We start from the raw sequence: 16,929 nt of genomic DNA, 5'->3' as shown, positions 1-16,929 counted from the left end.
GCCCAATACCTAATAGTTGACTATCTGAAGTTATGGATAAATGATGAACTATTTGAGTTTTAGGATAGTAATACAGTTCTCTTTGTTACTAAAATAAAACTCAACTTATTTAAATGTTAAACTGAAATGTTAGGTTTATAGCTGTAGTTCATGGAATAATCACTAATGGATATTTTCATTGTATTCCGTGGTAAGTCCATCTCAGTTACATATGTCAGCTGGAGGATGATGAGAAATGTAGTTCTGAGAGGTCCATGCGGGTACATGTGAAGCCATCTTGAGGCAGGAAATGCAATTTAAAAGTTTAAAAAACAATACACACCTTACGTAAACAGTTGTAGCAACACATGGGAACATGTAACACAATAAAATATAAAGATCCTTATGTATCCTTTAAATACAGTCTATAATCTTCAAATAATCCATAATCTTCAATTTTATTAGCATGTTCACTCAAGAGCAGCAGGCAAGCTCATATTTTCTAATTAGCCAAGTACATTTGCTGCAGTGCTGTGCCAAATTTAAAAAGTTTGATACTTTTTGTCTTATGTACTGATCCATATCTGTATACCAACAGTGATGATCTAAGTCTCTGCAAAACAATATGTCATGTAAAGAGAATCTGTTCATTGAAGATAAGAACTTGACATAAATCAGTGACCATGTCAGTTTTTATGGAAACTTGATGGAAATTTTCCATAGCTTGTGATGAATTTTCATCAAGTTGCTTGGCACAATAAAGCTCAATTTTATGTTTAGCTTTTAAACTTAATTTTGCTGTATTAAATCCATAGTTATTTTAAGAATGGTATGGTACTGTTATGGGCTGTCATGAATATCAAACTTGTATTTATTTCACAAAAATAGAATTAGAAAAGTGTTCTTTAAATAGTCGACGAGTTAATGTTTTGTGAATATGGACCTAAAATCTCAAATTGAGTAATCAATGTAGTCTTTTTCATATTGTACAGTTCCTTTGCTTTTGATACATGCCTTTTACCTAGACTGTTTGCTTGGCCAGTAAGGGTGGAGCGTTAATAACAGCTTTTTATGATGTTTTTAATCCATAAATGTGGCCACTTAGTTGACAGATGCAAGGGAGCAGAACAATAAAGAATGCCTTTGTGGTCTCTGGGCTATTGAGACACTCATCACAGATGCATCATAATCCACCCCTAGTGCAGCTGCTACCACAGTTCAATAACAACATTTCTACTGTACAACATTATATAAAATAGAACAGAATCACCTTTCAAACATAATAAATAAAAACAAGTAAATTAACCAATAGTTTAACACTTTAGACTTATATGAACTTAACATAAATGACCTACAATGTGTATTTTTAGTAGAAATAAAATTTGTTAATGTACAATACAGAAGAATAAAGGAAAATAAATGGATAGACTCAATACCATGATGCCTGAAGATTGAAATAAAAAGGAATAGCAGATCATTACACCATGAACTATGTAGAAAATGACTTCAAAAACATATTAGTAGATTTAAATAGAAATGTGTGAGTGCAGTTGCCATGGCTTCAAAAGCCTGTAAGTACCTCCACTCTTTGTTTTCAAACACACTTTCCCTTGACAAAGATTTGTTAAACACACCCAAACATTGGGAAGTTGTCTTTTTGGAGGAAAGCATTTTATATATGTGTGTGTTGTTTCTTGAGCAAAATAAGTAGTCAATACACTTGTTGTTTTTAAACTTTCAGGCTTTACGGCAACAACACAAAAGAAGAAACGGCGTGTCGATGATGGTGAACAAGGCTGTGCCTCGAGTTGTATTAACGCCTCTAAAGGTCTCTGATGAGCAGCCGGATTCTCCATCAGGTAAATATGTCACATATTAATCATTCCTAGTGTGGTGCTTGCTTTTTACAGTGTTTCCCTCTGTAGAGTACGAGCACTGCAATGAATTAATTTGGTATATCTGGCGCCAAGTGGAACACATTTTCAATAACACCTGACCTTGGCCATCTATCCAGTGGCTGATGGTTGTTGGCAATCTCAGAGTTTTTTCGCGTTATTACTTAAAGTTAGTAATTATTTTAAAATAAGAAAACAACGTGTACAGTCAAACGCCAAATAGTTCTAGCTCATCTTTATGTGAAATTGAGTTTTGTCCATTGCTGGTAGTTAAGCTGTTGTGCACAGCAACCCACACTACCTTCACCCCACGAATCACTGCGACCAGTAAAAGTTCCCGAGACACAGCAAACACTGCACACTCTACAAAGCCAGACAAGCGGGAGATCGCAATTGCACTTTAATTACATTTCACAACCGGTCTAAATATTGTCAAGAATCATTTTTTATGCAATCTGAAAGATTGGCTTTTGAACTAAAAAAATAAACATGTAACTCTACCTGACAGAGATGACGCAGCACAAATTGAAGCAGGTTATTAATATTGTTGATGTTATTTTTTTGGAGAAGCCCTACCTGTATACAAATTTAGATTTAGCAGTTTATTTTCTATAGTAACTGAGTTTTAGATTGCACAGTATGTGGCTGTTAATTTAAAAGATTTTGAGTAAACCCCATGGTAAAATCTACTTAAGTTTGAAAAGAAACTGGATCAAAAACAGACCTTTTATTTTATTTATAACAAGGAATATATTGCATTTTAAATGAAATACCATATTTACCTATGAATAAAAAAGGGTAAATAAATAAAGCTGTATTTTAACTAATAGGTTAAGCTACTTTTTGACTGAGAAACCAAGAGCCCTACTTACACTGTGCTCCTCTGATTTAATGTTACTCTTGACTACTTTGACCTTGCATTTCAGTCACCTCATCTTACAATATTATTTGGTTGACCTTGACAAAAATGGCTATTGCTGAAGAAGTTAAAATAAATAAATAAATAAATAAATAAATATGTACAAACACAAATCTTTCCTTTTTTTAGCCTCAGGCTTCTTGAATCATGTCTTATTGTCTTCCTGCTTTAGCACCGAAGGCATTAAAGTAACTTGATTAATTGCTTCTGACTCTTAGATCATCCCTTTTGGTGTTATGTCTTTAATAAATTGTAACATCAGAGAACTGTGTATTCCATATATGTCTCTTAATTGCAACTGTTGTAAATTGTTAGGTAGCGCTCATCTTAACACTTCATGAGAATCACTTGTTTATGTCGAAGGTGAGGTAAAAACAAATAGCAGTGCATGTTTTGGTTTCCCACTTTGTAGCAAGGTAATTGTTTTCCTTTGCTTTTTCCATTGTTATACTGTGCATTTGCCATGTTTTTAATATATTTTACCACACCTTTCTGGGATTTACGGTGCTTGCTTATGCGTAGTGTTTGAAGTTTTCAGTTTTAACCGATAATAACTGAATAAAACACCCCCGAAGACCTATATAGAAAAAAATATATATATTTTTTTAAACCGATAAACCTGTGTTTTGGTAATATATTTAAAATAATGTCAATAATTCGCTACTGTTTCTACATAAAGAAAACAGCTTTCAGAAGGCGGGCAGTGTGCAAACACATGCTACTGACCAAAAATCAATTTCGTGGACCTACGTAATATGCTAGGAAAGTGCGTCGTTTGTTTAGCAACGTGCTTAACGACCATGAAACTGGTTGTAAACAAACCAGCAAGACGGCATCCCGTTAAGGTTTTATTCAGTAAAATTGTAAATATAGAACTGGTGTACAGTTATGCGTCTTTAAATGTTGTGTACAACGACTTATTATTATTATTATTATTATTATTATTATTATTATTATTATTATTATTATTATTATTATTATTATTATTATAGCTACATAAATATCAAACCTTAGTCAGAGTACACTGGTGAATGTTTAATCGTAAATGAAAAATGTAAATAATTTATTGTGTGCTGGCTGAGATTAATTACTACAGTACACTATAGTCATACCCTGGGGTAAACAAAAAAAAATAAATAAATAAATAAATAAATAAATAAATAAATAAACTAGTCTGTAGTGTAATAGATACGCAGATAATAATGGGGCCTAAAAGTAAATCTGTTACTTATCACAATTCTTGGATTCTAAATGCATCCAGAGTTCTACATTGCCTGAATCTTAAATGTGGACATCCTCACTTCAACACAATAAGTTAAACTGTTTGTGAAACATAAAAATTGGTATGTTTGAGTAATGTTTTTTTTATAATAACCGAAAATAAGATTTTGCCAAATAATAGTAAAAAACAAAAAAACACTCCTGAACTAAACATAAAATAAAACCCATCAAAGAGTGTTGTTGTATTCTCATTTTTTAAACAGTTGTCTGTGATTATCTATTCAACAGAAAGTACACTGGTTTATCAATCCCAGTTCTCTGGCTGTTAAAGCTTTGTCTGATTATTATAAATCGCATGACTGGCTGATGTTTGGCCAAATCTACCAAAAGAAGGCTTGATAGCCTGCAGTATATAACTATGAAAAAAAACAAAAAAACAGTTAATTTCTTTTTTTTTTTTTTAAGTATAGTTTATATATTTTTTCTAGGATTAGAATCTAAAAATGGTGGAATTGGTGTTGGAGACAAATCTGAAAAGGAGTTCAAGCAAGGCCAGAGATCACCGACTGGCAAACAAGTTAGCCAGCACCTAAAGAAACTGAAGAAGTCTGGTTTGGGTGAGCAGAACAATGACTTGTGTGATCTGCATACCTCCAAAAATATACTGACACTACTGCCCCACACTGAGATGTACTTGTAATCCATAGTGTTTATTATCATACATATCACACTGGTAACACCGTGTGAAGCTTCTCTGTGACAATAATAAAGTTGTTCATTCTCCTTCTTTATAAAAAATCCAGTTAACCTGCATAATGGTTTAATCTCCTTTTTAAATGGGTTAAGTATTCTAATTTCAATGGGAGTACAACCTAACATAGTGTCACCCAATGGATGCGTGTTGTAATAGTTATTTTTGTAGAACACTATTCAGCCTTGTTGCTGAAATGCATATGGGATGAGTTGTTTATTTATTATATTTTTTTTAGATGTGATTAGACTAAGACCTGTGTATTTTAAATATAAATGTGTACACACACACATACACACAGCAGAGAAAGACATATGTAAGTTCAACTATTGTACCTTAATTCTTTACAGGGCACTTAAAATGGACCAAGGCTGAAGATATTGACATTGAGACTCCAGGATCTATATTGGTGAATACCAACCTGCGGGCTTTGATCAACAAACATACATTTGCATCCTTACCTCAGCATTTTCAACAATACCTCCTCCTTTTGCTGCCAGAGGTGGACAGGCAGGTGAGTGCATCGCATCAGGAGTTGTGTTTAGTGCTGAACATGGTGAACAGTAATGGACCTACAGCAATCCCCCCTCCCTTCCCCTGTTACTGACAGATGCTATGCCTAATCATTGTTAGAGGTTGCTTTTGTGAAAGTGTTTAGATCTGCTACCAAAATAATACAATACCTAAATATACAAAAAAAAAATTATAATCTCACCTCCCAACATACAGACAACCACAAAGTGATGTTGGCTGCCTGCCGCCCACCCTCACTCATTTAAGCTGTCCCTTGCGTATTCTCTGTAGTTTGATTTGGGATCTTGTTAAATTTAAGCCCCCTGCTGGTACAGTTTACTGTAGTTTATAGAGAAATAGATATGCTTTCTTATTTGTGGATGTGTGTTTTTTTTTTTTAGAAATATTTGTAATATGTTCAAATGACATCTGCCTGGTTTTCTGCTTTTTTTGTTTTTTTGTTTTTTTTCCTGAAAGATACGTTCATCAGTATGGAACTCTGCAAAGCTTCAAGTTTGCTTCGCAAAGCATGTCTGAAATCATCTGCCAACACTAAAACCGTCCATTTTTTAATGAAAGCAGATACTTATTTACCATGCTAGCATATAGATTTCAGTGGAGACTGTATCATGATTTATCATACAGAATCTATTTTCTACATCACTGGCTTTAATCATGCTTCCAGCTTATGCTGTTTTTTCTCTAATCCAAAACCTGTACCTTTTGTACAGTTTGTTCTGTTCTTAATTTTTAAAGAAAAAATGTGAATGCCTTTCACTGAAAAGTAATGTTCAGACTGATTTTATAAAGACATCAGACCTTATGACCTACAATAGTACTGTCTGCTACTTTGTGATCAATCTAATTAAGTTTCAGATGGCATGTTTGGTAGCTGTAGATGTTTATCCAGGTAGTTAGCAGTTTATAGCAAAGCACATTGGGGTCATTTGTAATGTTCTAAACCGTGGTAGATCTTCATACCACACTGAAATGTATAATTAAGGCTTTTGTTTTTCTGTTTTTATTAATTTTTCTGTGCGTATTTTTAGCTATTTTCTAATGCTTTCACTGTTTTTATACTTTGTGAAATTATTGATTTTGGTTACTTTCGAAAGTGCTTGGGCTTTTTTTTTCAGTCACAATATGTATAGAAATTGCACACTTAAATTGTACATTCTTTCCTTTGCTGTCTTCCACAACAAAATCCTTATGGTCACGGGCACATTCTTCTGGGGTTTTTATGTGTCAAGGCATTTTTTTACATTTCACCACAATTTGCAATTCTGTTTTATTCTGTCTGACTATAGGACAATAATAACATATGTTTGGCATGTGTTTTTGGGTTAAAATAACAGAACTGAATGTGGTATCCCTACACTGTATTTTATTAGCATTAAGCTTTTATCACACTTACACTACATGCTACTGTGGAGCACTATATTCATTAACGCACTGCTGGGCTCATTATTAATACATTGATAGCATGCTCTGACCAATTTGATGCTAATGAGAAGGGCTAACTGTACTGAATTCTCCTGTTATTCTTAAATGCATATGTCAGATCCCTGGTGTGGAGCCAAATGTTCTCCAAATCCACCACTTTTGCTTTCATGCTGTCTGCCTTATTTTTCAGATGGGAAGTGATGGAGTTCTGCGTCTCAGTAACTCTGGACTAAATAATGAATTCTTTGCATATGCTGCTCAAGGTTGGAAACAGAGGTTAGCAGAAGGTATGTCAAAACTGGGCTTTTGTATTTACCATTTCACAAATATGTTGCTTAGCAACTAGATGAGACATGGTCCAGGTAAGTGCAGCATTGTTAATATGTATGGATAAACAAATGAACAGAAAAGAAATGTTGTTTTTTTGGGGTTTTTTTGTTTCAGACTCTATCATAGTTTAACTGTACTACTATGTATATGTTATTATTACAATCACATACATGGCACAGTATAAACTGTGGAAAAAAATATTCCACACTTATTTTTTTTTATTTCTCTTATAGATTTTCATAAATATTTTAACCAACTGGAGTAAACAAATGTTTTACAATTGAAGCTATGGACTACGCTTAACAGAATACTGTGTGTATTCAAACAACTGTGAATGGAAATTGATTTATAAGATGCACTTTTACTAATATTGACCATGAAACTGTGGTTATTGTCTATAAAATCATCCTCTCCAGCTTTTGGCCACTTGCACATTGCTTTTTCCTATTGTTTTTCTAAAAGGCAGGTATGTGTTAGTGCTCACATAGCGTTATGTTGTTTTGATGGTCTGCAACTATGCTGTGAACCTCTGTTTGGTCTGTAATATAATTAGCCTTAATATTTTTGTTGATTTTAGTGTTTGCTTTTTTCCTTGTACAACCAACATCAGCTAAACCTAAAACTCATTTGGAAACATTTTTGTTATTGCCTATGCTATTTAAAAGCAGCCGTGGAGGCTGTGCAATTGCTATGTAACCATATGCTTTAACATCCCTGCACCTGGGACTTGCTACCAGACTTTCTATATGTTTAATCTTTCGCATTGAATATTTAAAAACTTCTGTTGCAGGGGAGTTTACACCAGAAATGCAGCTCCGAATAAGGCAGGAAATTGAAAAAGAAAAGAAGATAGAACCATGGAAGGAAAAAGTCTACGAAACATATTATGGAGAAAAGTAAGTGTTAAACATAGAAATCCCTTTTTGTTGTGGCAGTGAATGTTTGTTTGTAAGCAAAAAGTTCTGTAAAAATCCTAGTACATCCTAGTTTTATTTAACAAAACATAATTATACGGGAAAAAAAACTTTGTCCCCAAAACACTGTACACAGAATAGGCTGATTTAAGCAGCTATTTAATAAAGTTCTCTAGGATATTTAATTTAGCGTGACAACCATTTTGGGTAACCATTAAGTGGTTATGTAATACTATTAATCAATATCCGAACAGTCAAAAGGGCATGACACATTTTGAAGCATTTTACAAACATTAATTTAAAGTTTTCATCCTGCTTTTTGATGTTATTTATTTAATCTTTTTAGATCGGGTATGACAGAAGAGGAATCAATGATACTTACCTCAGTGCAGGAGTGTACTGAAGATGGTCCAAGTTCAGCTGTAGACTCTTCATGCTTGCCAGGAACATCCAGCCAGTCTCCTGCAGAAAAGGTGGTGCTGGAGAACACTGAGACATTGCTTGAATTTGAAGAAAGTGTGGACCAAGCAGTGTGTAATATGGAACTAGCTTCAAAAGTAGTGACCGAACAACCAACAGAAGATATACTGTTGTCAGGTTTTCCTGACATTTCTGCAGAGGAGTCTGTAGTGCAAGAGGAGATAGCTGTGGAAGTAGACTCAAATACATGTGAATATCTTGAGGAACAAGATGAACAGGAAAATGGTCCAGCTGAATATGTCAGCAGCTGCACCCCTAGGAGCGAAACAGAAGAAACACCAACGCTGCAGTCAGACAACTCAGCTGTCCTAACTGAGTGTGCTGTTGAGTCCTCAACTCAATCCACAGAGGAAATAAATCATAAAGCAACAGGTAGTGAAGCGGAACTATTTACAGCCACTCCACCGTTGGCTATGGCTACAGCTACAATGGACCAAACTCCGTCCCCTCTATTAGATTCAGAAAATGATGGCAGTCAAATGCAGCCTCAGACTGCTGAACAGCAACATGCCCTAAATGAGCTGCGGACCTCAAAGGAGCTTGAAACCACAGAGGGGCCTGAAACCACGGAGGGGACTGAAGCCACGGTGGGGCTTGAAACCACTGAGGGGCCTGAAACCACTAAGGAACTTCAAACCAAGCAAGAGCTTCAAACCATGGAGGAGCTGCCAACCCCAGAGGAGCAGCAGACCACTGAAGAGCAGCAGATCACTGAAGAGCAGCAGATCACTGAGAAGCTGAAGCCCACAATCAATCTTCAGTCTGCAAATGAGCCAAAAGTCCATGTAGAGATGGAAGATCCATCCAGTGATTCTGAAAAAGATCACACTGATTTGCCTCTGAAAAGCACCAACCAGCCCAGCTCTGCGGAGCAGTCCATCTCTACACTAGCACCTTCCCCAGAGCAATCGGAAATCAAATTCCAGGCAGGCCCACAGCCAGAAGAAAATATACAGCAGATTCAGGAAGAAGCCCCTTCTGAAATACCACCTGAGGAACTGCAGATCACAACTCCAGAGCTTAGGCCGTCTATTCCAGAGAAAGAAGACACTCTACTTTCTCCAACCAAACAAACATCAGCATCATCAGAAACCCCTCCTTCATGTAAAAACATGAAAATCCAGTCCCCTGAACATCAGTCATCTCTACCCAGGTTGCCCAGTGTGAGTGAAAGTCTGGTTCAAGAGAAAGAAGCTGTGTATGAGAAGTCACATGTATCAGTATCCCCAGAACCAACTGTTGTCATAGAGGTACCTGAAATTGGAAATCCTGAGGCTGAACTGACAGCATCTTCACATGTTGCTGCTAAACCTTCTGCCTCTCCCAGTGCTGGGAAACCTTCTGTATACTGTGGGCGCTATAGCAAGAAGCTTGAACTCCCAGAGTCTAAACAACAGCACACTGCTGAGAAACATGATGTGAATGTGGCTCCATTCACGGAAGCCCCTGGTAGTTCTATCCTGGATCTTGAAGACAGCAAACCAGCTCAGCTCCAACGAGAAATAACTGCAGAAGCTTCACCATTGGAAGCATTGCCTTTACCAGAGATACCCAAAACAGAAAACCTTCAGCTTCAGCAACATATAAAAGTACTAAAAGAACCCAAGCAGCAGAATAATAATGCCTTTGTGTCAGGCAAAGCATTGCCTGATACATCTAATAATACCAAAGGTCTTAAGCAGGTCAAACATCACCATTCTCAAGAGAAGTCCTCCTCATTATTATTATCAGAAACTACTTCAAAAAACAAACACCATAGGTCTCATCAAACAAACCACCAGCACAGGCTGGAAGAACCACATTCTGCAAAAGAAGTAGAGTCCAACAAGTCTCCAGAGATGCAGAGGACTGACTGTAGGGATGCAGAGATCTCCAAACGGAAGACAGGAGAGCAGCACACAGGCATATGTAAAGAAAAGAGGGCCAGAATCGAAGAGAAAGAGCCCCATAGTACGGCACAGTCTAGCATCACGCCACCTGAAAAAGAAGTGCCTCCAAAAGAGGAGCTAAGGGTTCCACCACTCAAGGTATGTTTAAGAAATACACATAAACATGCTTTATCACCTTTAATGTCATCAGATTTTTTTTTCTTAACAATTTGTTTTCTATGGTTAACATTTTGACAGGAGAGGGAGGAGCAACATTTAGTTTAGACTTTCTTTGCTACAGTTCATGTAAATCTGGTGTAATAAATGGAGCTTGCATGGAAAGGTCAGTTACAGATAAAGCACCAGAAATTATCCACAAAATACAGGAGATAGGTTAATAGTTCCATGTTTTTCATAAAGTCAACCTATTTTTAAAAAAAATTCTTTATAACGTAGAAATGTTTTTGTTTTGTTTTTTAAATGTTGCCCTTGTACTGAATAAAACAGTGTACATTTTACTATAATGTGAAAAACAGCATTTTTGTGCAGCAAAAGATGTTTAATTCCCATAAATATATAACATGTTTATAATAAATAAATATGTACTAAAGAAATCATACTGCTGCCACTACTATAATACAAATACATATGTAATTATTTATTTTAAATGTTTTTACTTTTAGATCCAACTCTCCAAAGTTGGTCTGCCTTTTATCATCAAGACACAACCAGCTTCCAAGCATGAACCCAAGGTTTCATCCACCTCTGGTCCAAGTACAGGAAGGAACACAGGAGCCCGCACTCTGGCAGACATCAAGGCCAGAGCTCAGCAAGCCAGGGCTCAGAGGGAGGCTGCAGCTGCCGCAGCTGTGGCAGCAGCTGCCCGGATAACATCTGGAGATGGTGGAGCCCCTTCTGAAGGGAGTAAGACCAGGACACTTGCACATATCAAAGAGCAAACCAAGGCAAAACTGTTTGCCAAACATCAAGCCAGAGGTCATTCACACCAGGCTGTTAAAGGAGCTAAGCTGCATAGTTCAAAGGAGGATAAGTGTTCCTCTGATTCACAGGCTGCTGTGCAATCCAAGAGTGATGGTCCAACTGGTGTTATTATTGCTAATCCCAATCGTAGGTCACCTGAGAAAGGCTTTGCACTGAATTTAGAGTCTTGTCCTACCTCCAAGGCTTCAGAAAACATAATTGTAAAGTCTGTTGGCAACATGTCTGTTCCAAATGCTGCTTCACATAGTATCCCAGTACCACAGTCCTCCTTCAACTTGCCCCAGACTGGAAGGACTAACACTGTGCCAAGTGTAGAGAATAACCATGCCAATCCAAATTCAGTTTTCAATTTACCAGTGCCAGTCTCTATCCACGGTTTTTCTATTCCTCCTGACAACCCCTCTGTTCTAATGGCTGTCGGTAGACCCAACCACCAGAATTCTTTGTTCCAAGTATCTCCGTCCAAACCCGGTGCCAAAGCCACTGTTTCCGGCTCAACCCATAGAGCCATTGTGCCAAAGTATAATGATGACAGTGCTGCACCAGTCTCGGCAGAAGTGCCACCAATGCCATGTCCATTGAACAATGCATCTCCAAATTACCCCATTAATGGAGGGTTAAGGTATCCGGGTCAGACAGCCCCCCAAGTGTCTTGTGTTAGTACTGCACTGCCTACATCCAAAGGCAGTACATTCCAAGACAACACAGTATCTGAGAGAAACTGCCCTCCCAGAAGCAGCACTCCATTTTTATTTGAAAGACCAAGCGTGCCATTTTCGTCTGACTTTCATGCATTAAGCAGCGCTGACAGAAAGGAGATGCATCACTACAGGCATAAAGCCATCAAATCAAACTATACTACAGACAGAGGACATGTCAACCAGTGTCCAGTTACGAACAGCCCAATGCCAACAACTCAGAATGTAGTGACTGAAACAGGAACATCAGGGAAGTGTAGACAGTTGTCACTGACAGACTCTGCCAGTAACAAAGCTATTCCATGTAAGGTTATAGTGGATCACAGCTCTGGTTCATATTCAAGCACTCCAGCTACAAACTTGGCTGACGCTCGACAAAACCTACCAAATAAAGGGGTGAAAACGGAAACCGTTCTGCGACTGCAGGAGTCAATAATGAGCAGGTCTGAACCTTTCCGCCAAAAAACAGAACAGAATGCAATTTTTAATGATGACTCCAGAACGAACAATATGAAGCTGCAGGTGACTCATAATGCTCAGCATGGTTTGCCTGTACCTCGGCAGAACAGACAAAAGGGGGTTAGACTTTCTGAGCAGAGTGCTGCCAATCTTATATACAGCTCCTTGTTGTACAAACATGCTGAAAAAGTGGTAATCAGTGAGCAAATCAGTGAACCTAAAAGCTGGCTGAAAGAGAAAGATGACTGCATGGACACAATGATAATATATCAACATGTAACTGATGTCAAAGAGAAAAAAGGCAACATAATTTCAAGTACTGGAGGAATGATCAGCTCTCCAAATTGCTCTAATTTTTCAGAAACCAGGGTCATCAAATCTGAACCCAGTGATATGGACACTGAGGACTTGAAAGAAGCAGTGAATTTGCATCATGCCACTCATTTACTAGACGAGAGGCCAGTCAAGACATCTGCAGCTGTCACTGATATAGCTGAAGACTGTGTGCCATTGATCACAGAAAATCATAGAAGAGGTCACCTTGCTGTAAGCTCTAGCTGTCGTCTGTCATCAGTGGAGGCCAATAACCCTCTAGTGACTCAGCTACTGCAGGGGAATCTGCCTTTGGAGAAAGTGCTACCCCAGACCCGGTCAGGGGCCAGACTGGAGATAAACAGACTGCCTCTGCCTTTGCAAAATACCTCAGTATACAAAACAGCTGCAGTTGAGAGAAATGTCACGGAAAATGTTCAGAGCTGTCTCAGCCCAGATGGCAAAGGACTTGCTCCAGGAATAAGGGGGCTTGCCCACATCAGAAAACATGATATCCATCCCAACAAAAGGGTGGCTGGGGAACTTGCTCACATTAAATGTGAGCAGGGCAAGCAAATGACTGAGGCAGAGAGTAAAAGTGCTTCCTGCGCACTCAGTACTCATTTAAATCAATTGGGCCCAAGGCAGCCGTTTGTACAGGAGCAGATGAAAAAAAGTCTGGTGCATGGCACAATTACTCCCAGCCCAGAAATCAAACAGCAGAAGCCACTCCCCGGATGTAGCTTTCAGAAAGATTCATTGGGCATTGATAAAAATGGCAGCTTTCCTTCTGAAGCCAGTGACTCTCAAAGGCTTTTTTATCCTCTCCAGGCTGACATCAGAGACACCAACCCTCCAATAGCATTGCTGCAAGCTAACATGAAAGCCACATCTGGCTGCCCCACTCCAAACACATTAGCATTCAACAGGAATCAGGAACAAAAATGTCTAGGAGGGGTCAATATTTCTGAGGCAACAGATCAGTTGAGAAAAGGAAGTGTTTTTTCACCCAATCTTCAAATTAAGCAGGCTGATGCCATTCACAGTGTCTCGCAGGATGCCCAGAACACATCTTTAGTGCATCCAGCTAATGGAGAAGTCCTGTCTGATCAAAAGCAAACAGACGTTGCCATGGAGAGCAAGAGATTTAGTTGGCTTCCTTCAGCAAACATCTGTAGCAATATAAAAGTGGAGCCGGTTTCTTTTAACGAGAGGTTAGGAAACAACTGTGAAATGGGTATTAAGCAGACGTCCTATCAGCAGAAAGAAGCAAAGGAACACATGCAGGGTTTTCAGCTCAAAAGCCAAGAGTTTCCTTCCTACATGGCCCCAGCGCCACATAAGTCTTTTGCGCAGTTAAAAACTCCACAAGCACCTCAGTCCCAGCAGGTGTATGGAAAGTACTCCACAATACATTTTGGTAACACTAATTTCAACAGAACTGCCTCTGTTATTGAGAAATCTATTGGAAACTTTCTGGGCAACAATGCAAGCAGCAGCAGTGGCTTGTCGAATCAGAGTGCCTCTGTTTCGGGTCAGATATTTGCTGATGGCAGCAGTGCTGATGAACTAGAGCTGAAATGCTCATGCAGGCTGAAAGCCATGATTGTGTGCAAAGGCTGTGGAGCCTTCTGCCATGACGACTGCATAGGCCCATCAAAACTGTGCGTTGCTTGTTTAGTAGTGCGGTAGACAGTTATTTAAAAAGCAAATGTATGACACTATTTATATTGACAACACTTTGAGAACTACAGTTGCATTCCTGCACCATTTAAAATATAAGAAAAAAAGATTACATTTTTAATGTATTTGTTTTAAAACCTATTTGTGTCAACTTCACTGCAACACTGTAATATAATGTTTACATGAAAACAGAGGAATGTGAATTTTAAGCTATTCTATAAACAAGGTTCATGATTTGTAAGTATAGCACTGTTTTAAAACTTCTGGGGATAGGCATGAGAAGCCATTAAAAATATGCACTACCATAACTCACTTAGAATTAGGCGAGGCCAAAAATACAAATACATGCCAGAAATCGAAATACTGTAAGGAAGTTCATAACATTTTGTTATTATGATCTGTTCCACACACTCCTCCCCCCAAATCTATAATTAGTCTAACATCTGATTAACACAATTAGACTGTTTTAAGAAAAGGTTGCATGGCAAGTAGGTTTCTTAACAGAAATACATTTCTGAAATACACACAAAACTTTGTGAAAAGGCCTTGAAGGTGAGTTAATATGTAATTATTTAATGTGAAAACATTGGGATTAGGGATTGTTCCTTTCACAGTGCAGCTGCAGTAATAAAATAACAGTAATTAGACGATACCCAAGGATAAACCAAGGATTCCCTGCAGAACTATGGAAAACACTTTACACTAATAAGTGTTTATAAATGATTTATTTATTAAATGTATGATTACATGATTTTACAATTGCGTATGTGACTGTCACAGTTACATATTGTAGACTTTGTACAATATTGATTAACTTCATTGTTGAACAATTAAGGATATGTCGGTGTACAGCATGCTTAAACCCATGTCCAGTTATGTTTTGGAGAATAGAATGTTGGGGCTGTGTTGTGCCAAGTGTTATCTAACATATCCTTAATCTATATCACTATTTGGCATAAAACATCCATCTGAAAGAAAAGTACTTCAGTTTAAGTGGCCATTAGCAAAGCAAAATAATATTTTCTTATCACAGATTTATTGAGCTCCTTTATTCAAGTAGTGATCAAGATACCGGTAAGGTATACGTAATAGACAGTGCGTCTGTAATATACATATAACCATGCTGTATTAAAAATTGCTGAATTCATTTTTACCAGTTACCAATGCTCTTAAATACTGGGTCAATTACATCATTTTATAGTGTTATTACAATTTTTGTTGTATAACAGAAAGTTACTGCTCAGTGTTTTAAACTATGTTTAATTTGTCAGTGTTTTAAACTATGTTTAATTTGTCAGTATTTTAAATGTTTACATACATCTCAAATTTGCCATTGTATGCCTTTTTCAGAGAAGCGCTCTTAAATTACAGCTGACATCAGATGTATTAGTTTTATTGGTGTGAAATTAATCTATGCTTAACAATATGTAAGGAATGTGGATTTTAGTAGAGAAACATTTAAAACAACAACCAGTCACTAGTATACCTAGACAAAGCCTTCTTCATATTCTACCAAAGAAGAAAAGCTCCATCAAGTGGCATAAACTCACAAATGTGTGTGTGTGTGTGTGTGTGTGTGTGTGTGTGTGTGTGTGTGTATATATATATATATATAATATATATATATATATATATATATATATATATATATATATATATATATATATATATATATAATCCTACCACAGTCAGTCAGTCAAAGGCTTTTTAGTGTTTAAACTGCATTATCCTTGATTTGTTATTAAAATAACTTTGCAGATAAAACTAAAGAGGATCAATGTTGTATTCATTAGAATTCAGGGATACTGTCGTTAAAGGTGCTGTATTTTACATTTGTGTTAAAAAAAAAAAGTCTGATCTTAATGTATAAAATAAAAAAATACAAATAAGTGCTTATCTGTGTTATCTCTAGCTACCCCTACTTTACGTACAAAAGTTAAGTAGTATGTCTTTGTGTGATGGCATATTTTACCATTGTTTTCCTAAGGCTTTTGAGGGAAATGACCAGAGGTAGGCCACAATGATGTCCAATTAATTTACATAAAAACAGAATTCAAGCAACTTTTAGAACTCAAGAACCATTATGAAAATAGGGATTATTCTTCCTACACATAACAATAACTAATAATAGTACTAGTAATAGCATTATTTCTTTGTGATCAAGTTTTTATTAGGGAACCAAAGAGCCATACAACAATACAAAATTAATAACAATGCCCCAAGTTTTCCATTTTCAACCCCCCCCCCCCCCAAAAAAAAAAAAATACTCTCCTATGAAGGACCTCAAGAACCCAATTCAGTCAGAGATTTATCTTTACAAACATCTATAAGAGTATATATCCCCCTATCTCTCCATTGTGGAAATGAAAAGGGTTGACTGCCTGACAGAAGTTCAAAATTATGAAAAATAGGTGATTAAATGGGAGATTATGGGGTCAAAACACAGTTTGCATTGCTTGAGA

At 37.1% G+C, this 16,929-nt stretch overlaps 1 protein-coding gene across 1 annotated transcript in view; it reads left to right on the top strand.

Moving 5' to 3' along the window:
* The window catches only part of LOC121313466 (putative Polycomb group protein ASXL3), a 58,166-nt gene extending 42,143 nt beyond the window's left edge, over positions 1-16,023 (top strand). Inside the window, exons 6-12 of the mRNA XM_041246039.1 lie at positions 1,721-1,838; positions 4,503-4,631; positions 5,116-5,279; positions 6,912-7,008; positions 7,842-7,947; positions 8,312-10,472; positions 10,997-16,023. Coding sequence (XP_041101973.1) covers positions 1,721-1,838; positions 4,503-4,631; positions 5,116-5,279; positions 6,912-7,008; positions 7,842-7,947; positions 8,312-10,472; positions 10,997-14,476 — 6,255 coding nt within the window. The 3' untranslated portion in view covers positions 14,477-16,023. The remainder of the gene's footprint in view (positions 1-1,720; positions 1,839-4,502; positions 4,632-5,115; positions 5,280-6,911; positions 7,009-7,841; positions 7,948-8,311; positions 10,473-10,996) is intronic.
* Positions 16,024-16,929: the final 906 nt, after the last annotated feature.

Source organism: Polyodon spathula, chromosome 3 (genome assembly GCF_017654505.1).
Source record: "Polyodon spathula isolate WHYD16114869_AA chromosome 3, ASM1765450v1, whole genome shotgun sequence".
Lineage (NCBI taxonomy): Eukaryota > Metazoa > Chordata > Actinopteri > Acipenseriformes > Polyodontidae > Polyodon > Polyodon spathula.
This window is presented reverse-complemented; position numbering and strand designations above follow the sequence as displayed.